Source organism: Athene noctua, chromosome 2 (genome assembly GCF_965140245.1).
Source record: "Athene noctua chromosome 2, bAthNoc1.hap1.1, whole genome shotgun sequence".
Taxonomy (NCBI): Eukaryota; Metazoa; Chordata; class Aves; order Strigiformes; family Strigidae; genus Athene; species Athene noctua.
Genome location: NC_134038.1, coordinates 111,643,142 through 111,664,110, shown reverse-complemented (window position 1 = coordinate 111,664,110; position 20,969 = coordinate 111,643,142). Strand labels below are relative to the sequence as shown.

The following is a 20,969-nucleotide window of genomic DNA, read 5'->3' as shown; positions in this document are numbered from 1 at the left end:
GATGTGTTCATTTAGGAAGCTTTAATAGCTTGGACATGGGCCATTCAGCAAACCAGAGATGTAATTTGGTGGAAAGGGGCTTTCTAGACCAGAGTATGCTGTTTGCAGTGGGTTGCCAAATTTGACATTTCTCTCCTTAACTTTCCTGGTTGATTTAATTTAGATCCCTGTTTCCCTGTAATTCATACTGAATTTGGTCTGTTGTTCCCAAAGAAAGTCAACAGGCATCAATTCCCTAGAGATATGTCTCTTAAAATCTAAGTTACTGTAATTTAATAACTGTTCTACAACTGTCCAGACCAAAACAGTGGTATCAAATAAGCATGCGAGTATACAGAAACACATCATGTGCTGGTGCTATTTCTACTGCCAGGCTGTGTTTGCAGCTGGGTTTTCAAAGCTTGTTTCATAACAGCAGTTTGAGTTCAAACTGGGAAATAACTGTTCAAATTTTAAAAAATGAAACATACTGTACCTGCAAGCTGTAATTAGCCTTTGCCCTAATTAGGTGTGTGATAAGGTCTGCAGTATGCTGAAAATGGATTTTTTCTGTAAAAACAGATTACAATCATTAAAGAGGCAAATTTAATTAAGAAAAATCAAAGCCAAATCAAACATATAATGAGCTCAAATGATGGGCTAACTTACCATCAGCAGTAGCATGAATGATCAAAAATGTCTGTTCCTTCAGTAATGAGACTCTGTGTGCTAATTTGGTGATCTGTGAAGGTAAAGGTTGCAATAAGATTAAAAATCTCTCTAGAAATTAGCAATTTATATTGGAGAAAATAGAAACACTTAATTCCATTTGATACTTCATCACAAGGATAACAACCAGACACCAGTACAGCATATTCTCTTGGCTACTTCAATCAGTCTGGAGGTAAAATAGAACCCACCCTTCCAGGCTCAGTATGAGCAGCAGGAGAGGTCAGAGACCCTCTTCTGTTCTGGTAACGTTCACCAAAAGCCTGAACTGCAGAACACATTGAAAATGTCAAAGGGAATTTCCAGTGAATACAAAACACCGATGAAAAGTGTGCCCAGGTGCCTATGCCCAAGAACTCTCCTGAGAACTGAAGTGGCTTTGGTATGGTTTGAAAGCCAACCTCAATGAGCTTTGACAGCCCAGGGGAGGATCTGATACTAAATTCAAGTGTCCACTGCTGAGAATGCCTTTGCCCCTAACTGTCTTTCAGATGCACAGGGGAAATACAAATCTGAGTGATGGCAAATGGTACTGGGTAAGAGAAATGAAGGACTTCTACACTTTTTGCTCCATTATTCAGAAGAATGCAAGTGTCAAGGAGACTCCAAAAGACTCCAGAATAGTCTTGGAGTGGAAAAAGATATGTGTGTCTCATAATCACAGATGTTACTGCTTTACAGGGGGGCAGGAAAGAAGCTGTCTCAACTTAAATTCATGTTTCCTTCACTGTTTAAATGCGTGTGCCCTAGCTCTGGTTTGCTTAAATGACAATGTATTTTTTAGTTAAGACACCCTTTCAGCAATCCTATCTTTTACCTGTTTTCATCTTCCCACTCTCCTACGTGGTTTCAACAGAAAATAGACAAGTGCATCTCCAAGAGCAACAGGACCTTCCATGCCTGGCTATGGAGGTCAAATTATCTGGCTAAAAACGGTGGCATGTATAATTAAGTTATGGTCACTGTCATTTTATATTACAGGTATGTGTATCTCTCTTTGTTTAAAAGATAAAGCAATTCTGAACATTAGAAGTGGGCCTGAGTATTTCCTTGGTGCTAGAGGTAAATTTTTAGAAATTTTGGTGGATGCAGGCTTGTTCTGGCTTTCTCGAAGCTCCACACTCTGTATGGACTTCGAAAGTGTTTGAAAATTTTAAAAGGGTGCCCTCTTATCTTCCCTCTATTGCTGGACTTCATTAATGAGTTCTCTCATCCTCAGATTGCTGGCTGCGATGCTTAAGTCTCATGACAATGTAGGCACATATCTTGCACTCTGTTCTCCCCTATATGGCTCCTTCCTTTCTGCTACTTCAGTTGTAACCTGCCACACAGCAATACAGCTTTTTTGGAGTCTGCATCAAGTCTTGAATTATGTGACCTTCAAACAGTTCATGTCAGGTCCATGGTTAGGAACAGTTCTTCTCCCTAAGCAACTCATGGCTCAACTGTGGCATGTAGGAGATATGTTATCAGTTAGGGTCCTACCCAGAACAGTGCCATGCTCTGCAGAGAGCTCAGGTGCTGTTCCTAGCAGATAATCCCAAGTCAACCAAAAGTACCACTATTTGCTTTGGTCAGCTTTTTAATGCACAGAGCGTGTGGCAACACAAAGCTCTCATTCTGGAATATTTTCTCTTGCGTTCACCTCTTCTGACCTGCCTTCAAATTTCTAAATGGATTAAGAGAGTTTGCAACAATCTAGAGATCATGAGTGCAAAATCTGAGAGACAATGAACTCAGTATTTAGATAGCCAGGAAAAGCTTCCCCTGCAGGGGCAGAGGGTGCAACCTGCCTTCTCTGTAAGAAAACAGTTTCAAACCTTTGCTGCCTTTGTGTCTTCTACCTGAAGACAAGGCTTAGTAGGCATTACCATGCTTTCTGTTTAAACAAATGTTGCTTGTGTGACTGTTCTTTATTAGGTTTTTCTTCCATGTTATTGAAGGAAAGAAGACATGAAGCAGCCAATCCTATCACACATATTAAACAATATCTTCATTAACTGGTGCCATGTCTCCTTTTCCATGTCCTGCTCAACTCTGGCATAGAGTTCTGCCTACCTGAAATATCACATCTGTGCTTGCATTGAAAAAGCCAAGAGAAGCTGATCTTCACTTGACTTTGGGTCAAAAATTATACCTCAGAGAGAATCAAATTGGCAAGACCATTCGGATGAACTTTAAAGGAGACTGTGACATTGTGTTCACTTGGGTACATGAGAGTAACTCAGCTTCAGCTCTTTCAATCTGTAAAACTGGAATAACTGTATTTACCCAATTTAGAGAGGCAGACACGAAGGCGAATCAATAAAAAACAAATCCATCATTACTATTAACAACAAAAGCAGTATGCAGGCTAAAGGACACCTTCCTACCTTTTAAATATAGAGTTTTACTAGTGAGTGCATCTTGTATATCCCTTTTCCCTCCCCAAAAGAGAACACATTGAGGAAGAGTTAAAACCCTGTTCACATTTTATTAGGGAAATGTAATGTCCATGCAGTTACCTCATATGCTCTGTTATCAATCCCATGCAAACCCAAGTATCTTTCAGAAAAGGCTGAAGCTTGAAAAGGAAAAAAAGAAAACATCTCTTTCAGTCGTGAGTACACTGATGCTTCTGAGTCAAATACTGCAAATGCTAAAAAAGATCTTCTTTTCTAACATTGCCTTAGTTACATAGGACATATTTCTAAAAGTTTTTGAAAATGCACTAAGAAGATGTACGATACTATGGTCTTTCATTGCCACCGTGTACTTACAGTTTCTAAATAAGTCACAGAAGAGCCTTTTGGGTTTTTTTACCTAATGCAACCCAGATATGAGAGAAGAGCACTATCGTGTTGTGTCCTTTCTCTTTTAACATGGGACCATCTCCATCAACAGTCTACTGCAACCTCCTGTTGGGCTCAGGGTTAACTGTATGGGACCTGAAGGCTGTCTTAACATCACTGACTTTCCTGGCAGTCCCCCGATTTTCACTGGCACTAAGTGCAAAGGCAACTGGTGTCCCTAAGAGAAAGGACCATCATATGCAGTGGAGTATTGCCATCAGAGAGAGGATGAAGCCGGCAGGCTGGACCACAGCTCCCACGGATGGATGGTTCAGGCAAAAAAGAAGCACATTCAAAGCAGTGGTACAGGTTGGTGTCCTGTACCACTGGACAGGCTGGAGGTGTTTAGAGCTAATTCACCTTTATTTACAAGGAGTGAATAAGAGAAGTTATTTTATTACTCTGACCACCATGGTTGGTCCCCCTGGTGCCAGCAAAATTGCTCTTGAGTGGGATAAAAAGCTTTATAGCCCGTCCTAAGAACACATACGTAACAAAACAGGCAAGATCTTGCAGAGGGAAGAGAAGCTAACTGGGAAAGGTTAGGGCAGAAACATCATTTGCGGTCAGCAAGAGGGTCTGTGGGCTCCGGGATGGGGTTTACCATATAGTCTGAAGTCTGTCAGTGGGGAAAGAGCAGCTCCACAGGCGAACACCTGGTTCTCTTCACCGGCTGGAAGCATGTAAGTGCTCAGGTAGCCACCATAATCCTGGAACACAAAGGGGGCAGGGGCATCAGCAGTCCTGCCATGAGGCACTGCGGCTTCTGGAGTCGAAGGGCAGCCGAGACCTTGCAGCAAACTCTCAGCCATTATAGAGCCCTTAATACCTTGCCCTGAAAAAACACAAAACAAGGGACACCTCCCTGGCTTTGGCAGATGTGGCTGAAGATGAGCTCTGTACTCACTGCAGTCTCCTGAAGGCAGCAGGGTTGTGTGCCCAAGGGCTTGCCTCTTTGCATCCCACTTTATGGCTGTTGGTCTAATCAGATATGTTACCTCTCCAGAATATTAACCCAGTCTTTCATTATTTAAAATGGACATTACAATTTCAGAGTCTGCCATCAGCCTGTTAACAATTTCCTGCAGAGATGCTGCTGTATGTACAGATCTTTTTGCCCACTCTAAGCCTGTATCTCCCACAACAAACAATTTCTACTTGCAGGCCCATTCTCATTTCAAACGCTCTGTACTTTGCAATTACTGGGTGCACACTGGGGTGTGAATCAGCCTCAGAAATCAATGTTGTTGTTGTAACTTGTAGGACATGCGCTAGATCTACCTACATCCCCATAGACCTTAAGGGACAAGATGAAAATGGAATTAAAGTTTGGAAGGGGAAAAAATAATTAATTATCTGACAGCGTTTTTTTGACAAATACTCACTTTTTGTACTGGGAAGTTAATTTAAAAAAAAGACGAATACATTGATAAAATGAAAGCTTTCATCTTTAACACCTCTGAGCAAGAAGCAGTCTATCTCAAAAATAAATAATAAAAAAGAAGTCACCACTGACATATTCAATAAATCAGGATTTAGATCAGCTGCTTAGTCACATCAGCCAACATCAGCACAGAGCAACAACAGGAAAACATTACCTTCCCAAACACACCGACTCGCATTTTATCAACGTAATGCTCCTTCAGCATTGTCCTAGAACATGAGAGAGGAGAAACAATGAGTTAAAAATATTTTTCCCTTAGCTATAGCAAACCTAGTGTGACTTTTATCATCTTGAATTTGGGGTGGCCACAGAAAAACGGTGTAGACAATCTATATTCACACTGCTACATGCTGCTTTCACATGAGTCTCTGTTCGATTTAACCTTGCAACCTGTTGTGTTGGATTTGACCAAGCAATGGAAAAAAATAACCTGCACTACCTCCGAGTGTCATAATAAAGCTCATGCTATTGCACTATTCTGATAGCGGTTTTAGCATGACTATGTGCAAAATAAATCAAATATGACAGGACTTAACATTTAGGGTTTTGCACTGTTTTTTCTGTTTTAAAAATTTAAGGGTTTAAAGATGGATTTTTTCCAACTACCAGAGCAGCAAAAAATTAATGTAGGAGTTGATATTGAAGCTTACTTGTTTGTAGCTGTATGACTGTACAGAGCTAAAAATAAATAGGCTTTGAACACGTGATACAGTGCTCTAATTTAGCTCTGTTTAAGGCTTGTTTTTCTCCCTCTGCACTGTCTGGCATGAGCTCTCTCTCACAATCCATCACTTGGTCACAACTGTATGACTACATTGTCCTTCCCTCCCATCTCCTTGCTCTACCCCACACACCACTAAAGCAGTCAGGACTAATGACAGTCTTGGGTTAATTATGATTAATGAATTAATTTCTTTGATAACAGTGTCATTCACCGGACAGCTTCCAACTGATCCTTCTCTTCCAAAAGGCCCAGCCTCCTCTTAACCTCGTGCAATAGCTTAGTGCCTTGGAAGCCACTCCCGCGGCCGTCGAACTTCAGCACGATGGCATTGTGAGAGCTGACCATGACGCTTTCCCATGTCACCTCAAATCTCTCTGTTACGATCTGGCTGCCAGGCGTCCCATCTCTGAAACAGAAATAGGCATCAAGCAAAGGCAATGGCACCAAGCACGGGCCAAATCCCCTCCCTGGGGCCAAGAGCTTGCTGTGGCAATGGGGACCAGCAGCTCCCGCATGCACCGTAAGGCAGAGAAGATTTCAAGAAGGGGAAACCAGTCTCTGCAATGATGATATGCAGAAGGCTGGCTGTGTGGGATAGGTTTTGAGGCTGGGGTGGAGGGTGCAGGCTGGTTTCTGCCACCCCCCTTGCACAGCAACTATCGCTGTGTTAACTGAGTTTTGAACAAACCTAGCAAGCATATCACTAACCAGGCAGGATTTCTCCTGTGAGTAAACCAGGGCAGTGACGCAGAGGTCAGATGATTTTTCCTCATTTATGCCTGCTCTAATCTATAGCTGTTTTCTACAGGGATTTTTTCTGGTGGAGGGGTTTCTGTGTGGAGTCTGGCTTTGGGGAGTGCTGGCACTGCCAAAATATGTTGGATGAAACTTGCAGACATCAGTTCTCTTTTCCTTTACTGGCAAGCACTGGGGTTTCATTTACTGCCCACATTCACCCAGTCCAGATCTTCCCTCTCCAGTGGGCTTCTCAACAGTGGCTGTAGATGGAGCTGCCAATCACTTCTGTCACCACTGCTTCACACAACTACAGAGGGAAAGAGTGCTTTTAAAGTGATAAAACTAACAGCTTAAAAATGCCCGGGTTGGCACAAAATTGGTGGGTAAGGGTAAGGGTAAGGGTAAAAGGGGTGCACAAGTCTCACTCTTCACCCTTCTGCTTAGAGCCCAGTCCCACACAGCGGAACTGTCTTTAGAAATATTGACCCCACTTCACCAGACAGCTAGGAAAAATGAAGAGATGATAAGTAATATTTTAGGACGGGGATTACTGTAGAGCCACTGGCACTTCCATCTACTTCTTGTCCTTTCTGGGGTTCTTGGAGACATCAGGCAACTCACTGCAGGATTTTAATGTGCATGTGACTTCAGTAATTTGCATTTATTCAAGTGAGACCCAGGCACATCCAGCTTCAGAGGCAGCCTAATCAAGTGCTGTTAGCTTGATGAGTACCAATCTTCCTCAAGCACTTGTATAATGAAGTACATTTTCTCTGCAGTAATTTTGTGATGTAACGACACACTTATTGCAGTGTTTTTGTCCTTCATGGAGGGATGTGCAGGATGGTATTCAGGCATTCATCAGGGATCCATCACTCCTGCACGAGGCTTCTCTCTCATGGGGTGCTCCCTGTCAGGGAGCAAGTGATGCAGTGGGACGAAGCAGGGCCAAGCAGGTTCTTCCAAGGTCAGTGACTTCCCTTCCTCAGCTTCTTTCCAAATTGCCAGAGAAAAACTCAGTAATGTGTATTATTATTACTAAATGTTGCATAAAGAAATACTCATCTGCTACGCCTTCCAGGAGAAAATCCTACTGACCTAATATAAAAGCTAACACTGTGGAGATCTTCAAAGGTTTCTAGCTCTCTCTTTACTGTCACTTCAGGGAACACCAGCATGTACGTGGGAAGGATTGCTGCATGAGGGCATCTAAAATTTAAGCTGTAGTAAGGCTGACTGCATCCCATTCTAAAACTACCTGTTAAGCCCATAGTGAGTGCCTTAAGCATTGTAACAGAAAGTCAACATCCACCTTTTATTCGTCCCTCTCCTGTTTCTGCCTCCAAAATAATTGAATGGAGAGTGTATGTGGAGCAACTTTACAAAATCCTACAATTTACTCTTCAGGATTTCACTAGGCACCTTTTTGAAAGCTCAAACATGGGAGAGAGAAAGGACCTATGCACAGCCTGTCCCAGCTCTGAGCTGAGATAGGGGTAGGGGCCAACATTCTGGACTTAGGTGCTAAAGTTGTCGGGCATTCATTGTACAAAACATATCTTCAAAGTCTCTGATCATGCCCAAGGTTTCCATGCTGCCCTAATAATGTGAACAGAAAGAAAGGACAAGGGAGAACTTACACAACCAAAAGCAAGGGGTAGTGTGCGGTGTCTGAAAAAGTTGCTGGCTTTAAGATCTGCATTGGCAATTCTAGGAAAAAAAAGCACAAATAACAACATGTCTTCAGTGTGGGAATGCCGACATAACTAATAGATTTTTCTGGTGTTTTGGCCACTTACGAGCAGGAACAAAATGGCATTTCATCAGAGGCACTAGTAAATAACACCTTAGAAACACAGATGTTGTCAAAGAAAAGACCCATATTATGATAGCCGAGGTGACAAGAAATGTAAATCGGGAGTACAGCGCGAGCTGTTCAGTCATGCATCACTTTTACAGCATTCAATTAACATCTGGCAATAGCTATAATTTTCCTTTTTGGCAGCTGGATGAGTGACGCAGCCAGGAATCAATATTTCAGGGCAGCAGAGAAGGGGGAAAATTGGTGATGAAAATGATAATTTAAAACCTAATTAAGTATGGTGGCTGGGGGAGAATAGGATTATTTTGCTATAATGGTGTGAAGACAGATAGAGAAACATATATTTTAATCCTAACTTCCAGAGGGCTTAATTGTGCTGTAAAACAGGAGGTAAATTGTGTTGAAGCCCATGTCGTTATATTAGTACGGAACCAATGTAAGTGAGGGACATGCACACCAAAACTTCATTTAACTGCTTCCTATGGCTTCATATCAATAGCCAAAACCACTGCCATACAAATGCGTTCCACATTAATGAGAGAACACATTTATTTTTAAAATGTTAACTACAATCCAGATTAGCAAAGACCCAACAATTAAATCAGTATTAGGAGCATTTTCAGTAGATTAATACACAGATTAACCACGCTGTTTAAGTGGTTTGCTTTGCAATTATTGTCTGACACTCCACCTAATTAGTTATTTCATCTGAATGCTAATAGCTGCAAATTGGATCAATGGCCCAGGGACAGCCAAAAAGGCCATCGCTTGACTTTAAATATAACTAAGCACTATGTGCAGTGTTCCCAAGGCTGTTCAGCCCAAAGCTTTGAAAATACCGGGAGGGCACAGAACAGCTACATGGCTGCAGCCAGCTTGTATTTATTACACATGTATGTATATATTTTACGTTGAATGACCAGAATTGCATTTCAGTGATACCTGCAGTTAAGAAATTTAGCATCAGGCTGAGTTATTCCTAATAAGATGACAATGCCACTAGGGATTGGCTCACGGTGGGGATAGATTGTGATCTTTATGACAGGCTCTTCCCCCATCTTTTCCTGCCCATAAGGCCTGGAAATGCATGTCTGTTCTTGTTATTTCATGCACTGGTTTATGTTCCTAATGCCCATGTGGAAGCAGAACATTGTAGGGCCATTATCTGTTTTGAATGGCAACTGTCTCTCAGCCTTTGCTTCACACTTTATAATACCTGGTGTTGGTTGAAATTAGTAACCTGCCATCTATCACACCTCGCTGCTTTCATTTCACTGCATCCAATCTGAGAGGTGTGCTCCTTTTCAGCATGGGAAATACTACAGGTCATTCTTTGAACCCAGGTTATTTGTGTGGTTTTTTTTTTTTTTTTTCTTTTTTCTTTTTTTTTCTTTTTTTTTTTTTAGAGTTGCACCATACACAGAAACTGGGATTTTTGGGAGCCATTACACAAGTCTGAGTATGTGGATTTTCCACGTATAGGTAAGATATCTGCTTACAGCCAGAGGAGATGCTTTTTAGGTTGTTTCAGGTACAAGTACAGAGACAGTCGGAAAATGTTTACACTTTGGCTGTTTGCCACTAGGCTTTTCTCTCTCTCTGTCATACAGATATATGGGGAATGCTTATACAAGTGGTACAAATAATGCACCAGCTGCGGATATAAACTGCTCCAAGTTTCAGCCTTCTTTATTCCAGGTGAAATCTCTTTTGGCTTTTCGCATAAAGCTGTTTTTTTTCAATCCTATCAAATGATATGGCTTTCTCAAAGAATCCTGAAAGGCTCAGATGGGCAGTCGTTGGCGACTCATCTTCATCCACTGCAGTTCTGTATTGTATACTGAAAGGCAGCCACAGCTGTAGCCAGCAAGCACATACTGTATCCCACTTCAAACCCATCTTAAATAATACACCAGTCCTGCTAGGGCAAATGACTGAACAATGGGGGCACCACACCATGTCATTTCCCAGTGTTTTTTTCTCTATGAACAAAATGTTAAAAGGAAAAAAAATCCCAACCCTATCATTTTGCCTTTTTTCAACAGCATTCTCATCAAATCCTGTCTCTGTAATAACCTCCTTACGTAGCACATCTTAAGAGAGTGCTTTGCAAAGTGTGTGAGTTTATTGAGAGCCAAAGTAATTTTTCCTCCTGCCAGTCTAGCCAAGATGACTGTATCATTTCACAGCAACAGCAGTGAAAAAGAAAAATAAGAGAGAGGAAAGGTGCTACTTACTGTAATCGTCTATCCTGATTTCCATGTATTCTACCTTAGGCATTTGCCTGTCATTTACAGTCAGCTGCACATTTTCATTTACCTCCAGCTCAAAAATTTCTGAAAGCAAAAGGACAAGATCACAGAAACTTTTGGCATTGTTTATGAAAAAGCATTTTAACATTTTATAGACACCTTAGTATTTGTTACACAAGTTTCCTTATGAAAGAATTTCCTTCTAGTCCTCACAGACATCTAATTCAGTTAAGTCTTTGAAACCTCTCCCAGGTTCTGCATTGGCAAAAAGCTATATTTCTGAAATCGGTGACATTCAGCTGATTTACAGCAAATGGGAATGTGATCTTCTGTGCTGAGACAGATGGGTCCCAGTCAGACATATACCTGTCATGCAAAGCTAGACATCAAATGTTATCAAGTCTGTGCCCAAATTACACATAAAGAATGGGGAAAGGGATGAGATTGTGGAGGGCTTCAGGACAAGGTTGTGCTGCTACACAAGAGAAAATCCATCAGAAGGAAAGCCATGGGGAGAGAAGAGTGGACAAAGATCATACCAACCTGCAACGTCAGGTTTTGGAGCAGTCTTGGCTTTCGGAGTGTTTCAAGAATTGTTCATTTTGCTTGTGTGTCCTACCCAAGAATCTTTGGGGCTGAAATAGAGGATTCCTTCCTCCTTTCCAGGGTTAAATTGTTATTCCCCACATCCTGGCCATGTGCTCTAGCCACTGAGCCTCTTCTAGAAAAAGCAGCCACCTCTAACATCAGAAAGAACAAGTCTTTCCCAGCTGGTAAGGAAGGGGCCCATCTTTACGGGACATTTCAGGTTGTATGTCCTAGGTGGTGGGAAATGTCTCCTGGTGATGGTGAGGCTACTGAGCCCCATGAGGGAGGGCATCAAGGGCTGGGGGGATCCCACTGTGGTGATGGTGAATCCTGGTCTGGGGAGCCCACTGCAGAGCTCATCCCCATGGCATGAGGTTGGGTTTGAGTCAGGGGAATCCAGGGCATTTTTTCTGCCATGTGAATCCAAGGAGGGTTTGAGGTTTCACACCAAATTATGTGTTTTGTTGCCTCTAACTTCCCTTTCCAGGCACACTGATAAATAGATGTGTAACCCCAGCTGCTCAAATACTACTTAGGGTACCTGGTTATCATGATCTCATTGCCCATCTCTGCTGAATAGGCAGGCACAGCACAAAAACATGCCCTTCCCAGTTAATATATTTCACAGATCTTTCAGCAATAGTATATTGATTCAATGACTATTCACCCTGCTTCTGAAAAGCCTGGCTCATCTCTATTGAAACTACAACCCCCACAAAAGTGCCAAAGCAACAGCCTATTACGTTTAGTTAAATATTAAGATTCTCATTTAATTATGGCACACACAAGTAGCTTTATCAGCAGAAAGGGGCTTGCCACGTAGGGGAATTTAGTCAAGCCGTTTTATTTGTTCATATAATTGCATTCACATAAAGCCAGGAAGACTGTGGATGAAATAAAAAAGATTGGCATATCTCCTAAAGGACTTTCTTTTCTGCTTTAGGACCACAGGGAGCTTGAGTCTGTGGAGTACAAATGGTCATTGCTTAATTAAATGTAAGCACGCTATAATATTCAGTGCAACTCACTATTATCAGATTATTGCAGAATATAGAGGCAAACTCCCTTTATAGAGTAATGGGCTCATATTAAATAAGTAAATTCAGTAACATGCAACTGTCAGTTGCCCTTTATTCAAAAGCAGAAGAATGAAGGTAAAAAAAAAGGAACCAGGGGAAATGCTAATCATATGCAGAAAATCATGAATTTCAGTAGCGTATGTGTTCTGTGCATGACTAGATCAAGTTCTCTATGTAATAAATGCTACAAATATATATCTGTCAAAATAAGGTGTTACTTTTTCAAGCCCTTCATTTGCTGTTTTTGTTTTATAGTATCTCTTATTTTATTCACCTAAAAGTATCTTACCAAAACTGTACAGGAGGCTATAACACAGTCCATGAGAGCACTACCCTCTACATGGTGTTATAACCAGTCAGTCATCCCCACGTCTATGGCAAAATTAAGGCATTGTGTTTAAGGGGGAGGAAAAAAAAGAAAGTTACTTTGGAGCTGCAGGTCAGAGATAACTCTCCTGGCCCTGTGGTAACATCCTCTGTGGGTGGAAGACCCTTGTGGGCATCACCAGGGCTGCTCTGGAGCTATGTTCAGCAAGGGCACTGCCAAGCCCTGGTCTGCTGGGAAGAAGAAGAGCTGACACACCCTTGTGCAAAGACTGAGACATGAATGGTCACTGGTGCAGAAAGATTGAAAAGCTAGGAGCTTGCAATTTGCTCTCAGTATTATTAAAAAAGCAATACTTGCATTTTTGTAGACAAGAATAGCTACAAACGCCAACTTCTGCACATTTATATCAAAGAGTTTCACAAGGGATCACATCGGCACATGGAGCTATACCCCTATCCCACTATTGCCAACAGCAATAAACTTGGCTTCACAGAGAGAGTCCTCCTCTGGACAGCAAAATCTGTCAGCTCCATCATGGCAACTTTTATCCAGAAATTATAGACCAGTGGGGAAACTGAGTCACGAGGAAATGAAATATTTATTTCATGGTCATCCTGGTAAGCAAGATGATGGCAGATGGTCTAAGACATGTTCTAGGGTACACTGATGATACCTCTAACACACTCTGCAACTACCTGAAAGGAGGTTGCAGAGAGCTGGGGATGAGTCTCTTTAACCAAGTAACAAGCGATAGGACAAGAGGGAATGGCCTCAACTGCGCCAGGGAAGGTTTAGACTGGATATTAGGAAGCATTTCTTTCCAGAAGGGGTTGTTAGGGGTTGGAATGGGCTGCCTGGGGAGGTGGTGGAGTCCCCATCCCTGGAGGTGTTTAAGAGTCGGGTTGACACAGCGCTGAGGGATCTGGTGTAGTTGGGAACTGTCAGTGTTAGGTCAATTGTTGGACTGGATGATCTTCAAGGTCTTTTCTAACCTAGATGATTCTGTGATTCTGTTGTGCTGCTTTGCTTTGGCAGCAAAGATTTCTCTTGCTGCCCTTATAGGACAGTCATGCAGCAGTATATTGCTTTAACCTAACTTGTTCCAGGATGCTGCTAAATTTTATGCATGTCTTCTTCTGCAAAGGAACATTTTAATTGGAAAAAAAATATGGAAAACAATGGAAGGATAGATTACAGTTAAATGTACAATACACCTCATTAACAATATAGGACACTGTTGACACTAGATGAAACACTACTGAGCATTTCTATTTCAATGGCAACAAATCAGATCTTAAATTTGATTTTAAAAAACTCCATCAGAATTTGGGATTTCACTCGACAGATCCTGCTTTACAAGCAAAACTGTTCTACCTGGGGTAAGGGCTTGAAATGCGTGTTGCCAACAGAAACTGAAAAAACAGAATAAAACAGGGAACACACAGAAACTGTATAAAGCAAGATGGATCCTATGCTTCTTTCTTACATGTCCTGGTGCCACAGGATTCCTTCCTTTGACACGTAACATCTTCAGTGGGAAATGAAGCAGCTCAGCTTTTCACAGAAAACCTTTAGTTTGAGAGCTAAATTCTCTGGTTTGCTCTGCTCCTTTGCAGAGACAGCAGTGTGTTGTAAATCCAGTTAAGCTAAACTGATACCTGATAAACTGGCCAAATATAGAGCAGCCATAATAAAGGTGTTGCTTATTATTAGGGTACTAGCAATGCCTGAAGTGTCTAACTGCAGGTTAAGTCTGGGTTAAACGCTACATTAAAATGAAAGGTAAGGGTCAAAGTGACGGGAGCAGGTAAATCGTGCTTTCACATAAGACTCAGTCCCACACCCTGCTATGAAGTCTCCTGAGATTCTTGAAAGAGAGAAAGGGGCACCTTGGTTTAAGACCCCTGTAGAGAATGAACAGAGAAAGGCTGTCTATCTGAGGCTTCCTGCCACCCTGACTTGGGGTAAAAACCTGATCTTTCTGGATAATTTTTATTGTTACAGGTGTGAAGGAGGAACCTGAGAAAATTCATGGCTCACTGGGCTCTACAGAGAGTCCTAACCAGTCTAGCAATGGCTACAGCCAGTACCAAAGATTTTGAGGGAAAAACCCCTGTATTTGGAATTATTCCAGCTTCACACTGGTGTAGATGTGAATCATTAGCATGAAAAACCTTACCAAACAATAAGTGCTACAATCCCATGAACAGATCAGGAAACCAGGCAGAGGTACAACTTGTGGGGGTCACTCCTCTGTGTTATCTCTTTCAACCTGGTAATCCATATCAGAGTGATTATTTTTGAAAATTATAGATTAAGCAAAACATTTCTTATTTTTGAGTAAGACACAAATGAATGTTTGTGAAAGACTAACAAAAAGAGAGAGAGATCTGGACTGTGCAGTTTTTAAGAAAGTCGATAATAAACATCATTCCCAAACCACTGTTTTCACACCCCAAATAGAAAGCTTTTGTGATGGCAGCACAATAGCTCTGCAAGTCCCTCTGACTTGCAGAAGACTTGCATTTAGGCAGACTCTGGGCTTCCTGCTAGTCTAAGTTTACCAAACAGCAGCTACATCTCAGTGTTCTGCTTGGCTACTTTTCTCTGAAGAATTGCAAGGCTCAAGCCCATTCTTACTCTGTGCATCAGTTGCGTTGTGAACAGTCACCATCGGGACTCGGGGACCTTGAAAAGAGGAAGAAAAGAACTTGGTTAAATATCTATCGAAGCACACACAGACGTATATGAACCTGGTTTTGAATTCCATGGAGCTGAAGACTCCTGAGACTTGCTTTCCATGCAAGAGTAATCTAAAAAGCAAATCACCCTGGTATTAGAGTCTATGAATAAATGACAGTACTGTAGACTCGAAGACATGCGAGGTTTCAAAGCCCTTTCCCAACGGACCACTAAATGCATCTTTCCCTAATTTGTAAACATTAAAATTAGCACAAACACAATTAAATCACTTGATTTTAAAATTATTCTGATGACAACCCAAACATCACAGCACAAAGCATTTACATTTTTTATGCTATGAATAACTGTTGCTGTTTGGCAAATGCTTTGAGTTTTATTTTATTTTATTTTTAAATGAATTAAACACCAGTTTTGATCCCACATTAAAAAAGACTACATATGCTGTCCTAAAATACACCATTTGGGTATCAAAATCCATCAGTATTATACAAAGAGGATTATCATTACTATGCAGTGTGCATGTGTGAACCAAAGAATTCACTGCTGTAGGATGCTACAGTCTTTAGGATGCTATAGTCCTTACTACAGGGTGCTAAAGTCTTCAGTACAGGATGCTGTAGGATGCTACAGTCCTTAGCACAATGGTCTGGATTCAGCTTCTTGTTCAGAAAGTCACCAAGTGGCTGACCAATAGAAAAATGGGATGGTACATGAGATTAGGTTCATTTTGTATTTGTCAGCTTCTTTCTCTCTGTTTTCCAATTATAATCTGTTAACTGCTCTGGGAGACAGGACACTGGGCCAAGATGAGCTTCAGTACAGACAGTCATATACACTACTGTACCTGTCCATAGCTTTTCCAGTGAATTTGACAATACTGCTCAGGAAGGTGGAAGAAGCACTACAATGATGAAATGGTTATTTCTTAACCTCAGAGATAGTGGTTACCTTACTTTCCTTCCCTTCCTCTATAATGTAATATGAGGAAGCAGCAGCAACCATAAGCAGCTGGGGAAAGATTATGGGGAAAGGATGTGTATGCCCAGCAAAGATCCCAACAGCAGGGCCAGACGGCTCCCATGCCATGTGTGGGTGAAGATCATAGAATCATAGACTCATAGAATCTTTTAGGTTGGAAAAGACCCACAAGATCATTGAGTTCAACCATAAACCTAACACTGACAAGTCCACCACTAAACCATGTCCCTAAGTGCCACATCTACACGTCTTTTAAATATGTCCAGGGATGGTGACTCTAATACTTCCCTGGGCAGCCTGTTCCAATGCTTGGCAACCTTTTCAGTGAAGATTTTTTTCCTAATATCCAATATAAACCTTCCCTGGCACAACTTGAGGTCATTTCCTCTTGTCCTATCGGTCATCACCTGGGGGAAGGGACAAACACCCACCTCACTACAAACTTCCTTTCAGGTAACGGTAGAGAGTGAAAAGATCTCCCCTCAGCCTCCTTTTCTCTAGGCTAAACAACCTCAGTTCCCTCAGCTGCTCCTCATGACTTGTGCTCTAGACCCTTCACCATCCTCACCATCCTCATTGCTCTTCTCTGGACACATTCCAGCCCCTCAATGTCTTTCTTGTAGTGAGGGGCCCAAAACTGAACACAGGAATCGAGGTGTGGCCTCACCAGTCCTTTATGGCAGGACTTCTCTTTTGTATGCGATGAGGGGGTGCAGCTGGTGGGAATGGAAAAATTTGGAACCATCCGTACAAAAGGCCATGGAGGAAAGGTTGTTAGATGTGTTTACGACTTTCTCAGGCTCCAACAGTCTGGTAGCACACTGCTGGCATGCAAGGGAAACCTGCCATTGAACTACATTGAATATCAAAAAAACCCTTTTTTAAGCTTCAAGATTAAGACAGCTTAAAGAGGCTTGATATTCACTGAGATGCAAGCTTCTTTAAGATATTTTGAGTCCTTCAACCTAGAAGAAAATCCTGCGTGATGACCAGTAATGTGCACCAGCAATTTGTGTAGGGCTGGCTGAGAAAAAGTCCCTGAAATGCTGTAACTGATAGTGTGCACACAAATGACAACAGGCTACTGTGAGCCATCCATACTGGTTCAGTAAGTGAAATACATTCCTGAGAGCAAGAAAGACTTTCAGGCAGTATAACTGTGACAACGGTTTTCCCCACGCTGCCAAGAAAGCACATCCCATTGCATACAATCAAGAATGTTTAACACAGAGCTTACCTATACAGAGGCAGAAAAAGGTTTTATTTATAATTAAGCTGACCGATGGGGCAGCCTGACTTTTGTTTCCTAGTGAGAACTTTCTTCACGAATAATCCAATTCCTTTGTTTGCAGCATTTTCTTAGAATGTAGATAGTGAGTATAATGCACAGAGGAAAACCATGTTTTACTCACCAGGATTTAGCTGAATTTATCTTTCTACTACCAATATACATTGATATGCTGACCATATTTATTCATAAATCTGCCCTGTCTTTTCCCTGCAGTCCCAGAAGCCAGTATGCTGGAAAAGCAACAAACCTAATAAACAATTCATCATGGGCCTGATAAAATCATCACTGAAAATAAAAGGAATCCTCCCAAATGACTTCAACTGGAGCTAGACCAGTCCTTTAATTAACATTAAAATGCCCAACAAAAAGAAAGGGATAAAGTAAGAAATACTATGCATATAATAATTTTATTTTCTATTTTATTCTTCCTTTTTGTGTTGGCACTGAAAAGAATGTGGGAAACTAATAAATAAAGAAAAAAGCCAGTAAGTAGTTTATAAAATTCCATGTATTACACATTGTTTCCTTAGTCTCTCACTACCTTACTGTCATTTCCCCAAATCAATATTTTAAAGGTCCCATACAAAGTTATTCAGTTTGAGATAATATCAAATAAAAATATTTTAAAATATATATCAGTATCCTTGAAAAGGTAGACTTTTGCATTTCTCAATTTTTATTTTTCAACAAATGAGGAAAAGTGGCAAAGACAGAAATCTACAGAGTAGAATCATCAGGTTTGTGAGAAAGATTACTCTTGATATTAAACATTTCCAGTGATGACATTCCAGTTAAACAATGCATTGCACTCGTGACTAGGTTGGAAGTCATTAAGAAAAATCACTTTTTTATGGAATTATGTAAATTGCTTATCTCAATACCAATTTTTAAAGTAAAGCAACCTAGTTACATGCTAGACTCTATGTTTTAGTGCACACACATCAAAAGTCTTTCAACACATACAAGTTGAGTGCCTAACACCTGACAGGGATAGAACAAAATTCTTGAAATTAGGAAGTGTATATTCATTAGCTGCCTCCCGTACTGTATTTTTAAACCTATAACGGTGTGACAGCCCCATTACACATGCCATCTGGTAAATGCCATCCACTGTCATTTGTGGATCTGAGAGTGAAACCTAATTTGTTCAATGAACTGCTGGGAGCTGACAGAAGCAGAGCGAGGACATCCTCTGCTCCATGTCTCCTCTCTCCAGAGCCCTTCTAAACGGGCTTTGATTGGGACTCCCGAGCCCTGGCACATTCTGCTGCTTCTGTTATTTAATCAGCACTGATGAGTGCCTGTGTCTACCCGTCCCCCTTGGAAACTTCACAAATGCTCTGCCTCTAGCTTACAGAGGTCCTGAGTGCATATGAGCTTCAGGTGCAGGCTGGATTTAAGCATTTGGTTTTGCTCCTTGCAGATTAAAACACAAAGTGCTCTGCTTTAACAAAGTAAAGCAGATACCAAGCTGCTTTGCCCCTGATGTGAAAAGGTAAGAGAAACCCAGCACATACCCCATAACCTGGGTGACTTTCCTGCATGATGACAGGATGGTGTTGATGCTGTTGGATTTATTTCCCTGGCTGCGGATGTATAGTGGTAGTTACAAGTAGGACTGTGATATGCCCCAAGGTGTGGCACCTGGCACTGCTGCTCCCTGCCACCGCCCCCAAAATTTTTAGGATGCTGGGTGACACCATCCAGGCTCTGTAACCTCATTATCCTTCTCTGCATCCCTCTGACAGGAGCGAGACAGGGTGCACTGGAGTGCTATCAGCTGGAACTGCTTTACCTGGCTTGCAGGCTCCACTCCCCTCTGCTCAGCTCCAGCATTGCACTGGCTAACCCCAGTAACTTGACAGCAGTTTTAATGCTGCTGCTTTATTTATAGATTAAGAGAAAGGTCCAAAATGACTGATAGGAGAACTTCTGTGTGTACAGACATACTTCATACATTCCTGGATAAATGCATAGTTAATAATGGTGCATAAATCTCTAGTTACAGGGATGAGATTTTCAATTAATACAGCTAAAGGTCTGGCTTTGTCATAAGGCCTTTGACTTTAAAAACGTTACTGTTATTATCCATGCTAGAAGTAAATTAAGCCATATCAGTATGACACAGGCAAATATATCATCAAGGAAGTGCTACCCGCCGTGATCTGAAAGTGCACTGTAACTCAGTGCCTCAGTAACTTGACATCAAAAAGCATTGGCTATGGCTTGTCATCAATTTTTTAAGCAGCTTTCATTATTATTTTCAAGAGGGTTCTTCTTAAAGACTATCAGAAAGAAGCAAGTCTAGATATTTAGGTGGTAAGATCAAGATTTCCAAAATAAAAATGGAAAATAATACAACACTGAACAAAATCTTTACCAGATATTTGTTTTGTAATACTTTTAAGACAATATTCCACGGGATTCCCCATGTTTTCATGATCTAAACAGTATAGGGAATTCTATCAGTTAGAACTTTAAAATGAAAGTAGTAAAAAAGGAAAAAGAAGTAAAATTGCAAAAAATGTAATCAAAGTTGTATATATTTAAAAAAAAAAAAAGAAAAAAGAGGAATTGTCTTATTCTTCTCATCCATATTCTCAAAGGCTTCAATGTGGCAGATAATTTGAGACCAGAAGCTAAATTCACAGTGTGTAAACAATGAAAATTCAAATGCTCTCTGCCAGCACCACCAGCATATCTCTTAAGCACTGATGAATGATTTAAAAGAGCAGCTGCAAGCAATGGGAGCTGAGAGGTCTGGCTCTGCACAAGTGAGATAATTGGTAACAGCCATCTCTGTGTACAGATTCCAGATCTCTTTATTTGCTAATCCATGAATTATTTATATGTGCTGCATAAAGTTCATATGTTGGGGTGATATTATCAGCCTAATAAATAAAGACATGGGGAGTTCTGTGAGCCACTGCTTACAATTAAAGTATTTTCCCATTTACAGTATTTTCCAGTCTATGCTACAGACAGATGTTCGTGATGTTTGCTTTGGCAACCTTGTTGACACAAACATCAAACAGATTTATGCTGCTATTCACCCTCCCCAAGGCATTTAATTCTTTAATATAATCTTTACTTCCTCAAATGTAACTTGTCTTGTAAAATAATCAATACCGTCTTGTTCTTGGGCAACGTGCAGGATTGCACAAACCACACCAATGGTACTGCCCCATCTGAAAACAGTAATAAATTTTATGCTTAATTTATATAAAGCAGAAATAAATCTGGTTGTTCTGACATGGTATCACCTTGCAGTGTCTAGAGAGCAAATGAGTAAGAGATTTGTCCTTAATTATACTACACAAAATAGGTCTGATGAGTTCTTAAAAAGGTTGCTCAAGTGAAAAAGCATGGTCACGTCCTCAGTACATTCCACAGGCTTTGGAGAGGTACCTACAAAGAGAGGTGTGGGAAACTGGGCTGATGATAATCAGCTCCATCCCACTGTGTATTCTGTGGTCACTGAAA

At 41.1% G+C, this 20,969-nt stretch overlaps 1 protein-coding gene across 6 annotated transcripts in view; it reads right to left on the bottom strand.

Annotated features, from left to right (window-relative positions):
- Positions 1 to 20,969, bottom strand: part of DPP6 (dipeptidyl peptidase like 6) — a 567,835-nt gene that overhangs the window by 3,241 nt on the left and 543,625 nt on the right. For 5 of the 6 annotated variants that reach the window (XM_074899909.1, XM_074899911.1, XM_074899908.1 and 2 more), the window contains exons 17-25: positions 15,155 to 15,202; positions 10,505 to 10,603; positions 8,086 to 8,155; positions 5,919 to 6,113; positions 5,138 to 5,192; positions 4,144 to 4,249; positions 3,213 to 3,271; positions 649 to 721; positions 476 to 549 (exon numbers count right to left, since the gene is read on the bottom strand). In XM_074899909.1, coding sequence (XP_074756010.1) covers positions 476 to 549; positions 649 to 721; positions 3,213 to 3,271; positions 4,144 to 4,249; positions 5,138 to 5,192; positions 5,919 to 6,113; positions 8,086 to 8,155; positions 10,505 to 10,603; positions 15,155 to 15,202 — 779 coding nt within the window. Of the gene's footprint in view, positions 1 to 475; positions 550 to 648; positions 722 to 3,212; positions 3,272 to 4,143; positions 4,250 to 5,137; positions 5,193 to 5,918; positions 6,114 to 8,085; positions 8,156 to 10,504; positions 10,604 to 15,154; positions 15,203 to 20,969 lie in introns of those variants that run through there. The other variant, XM_074899913.1, reaches the window with a different exon arrangement.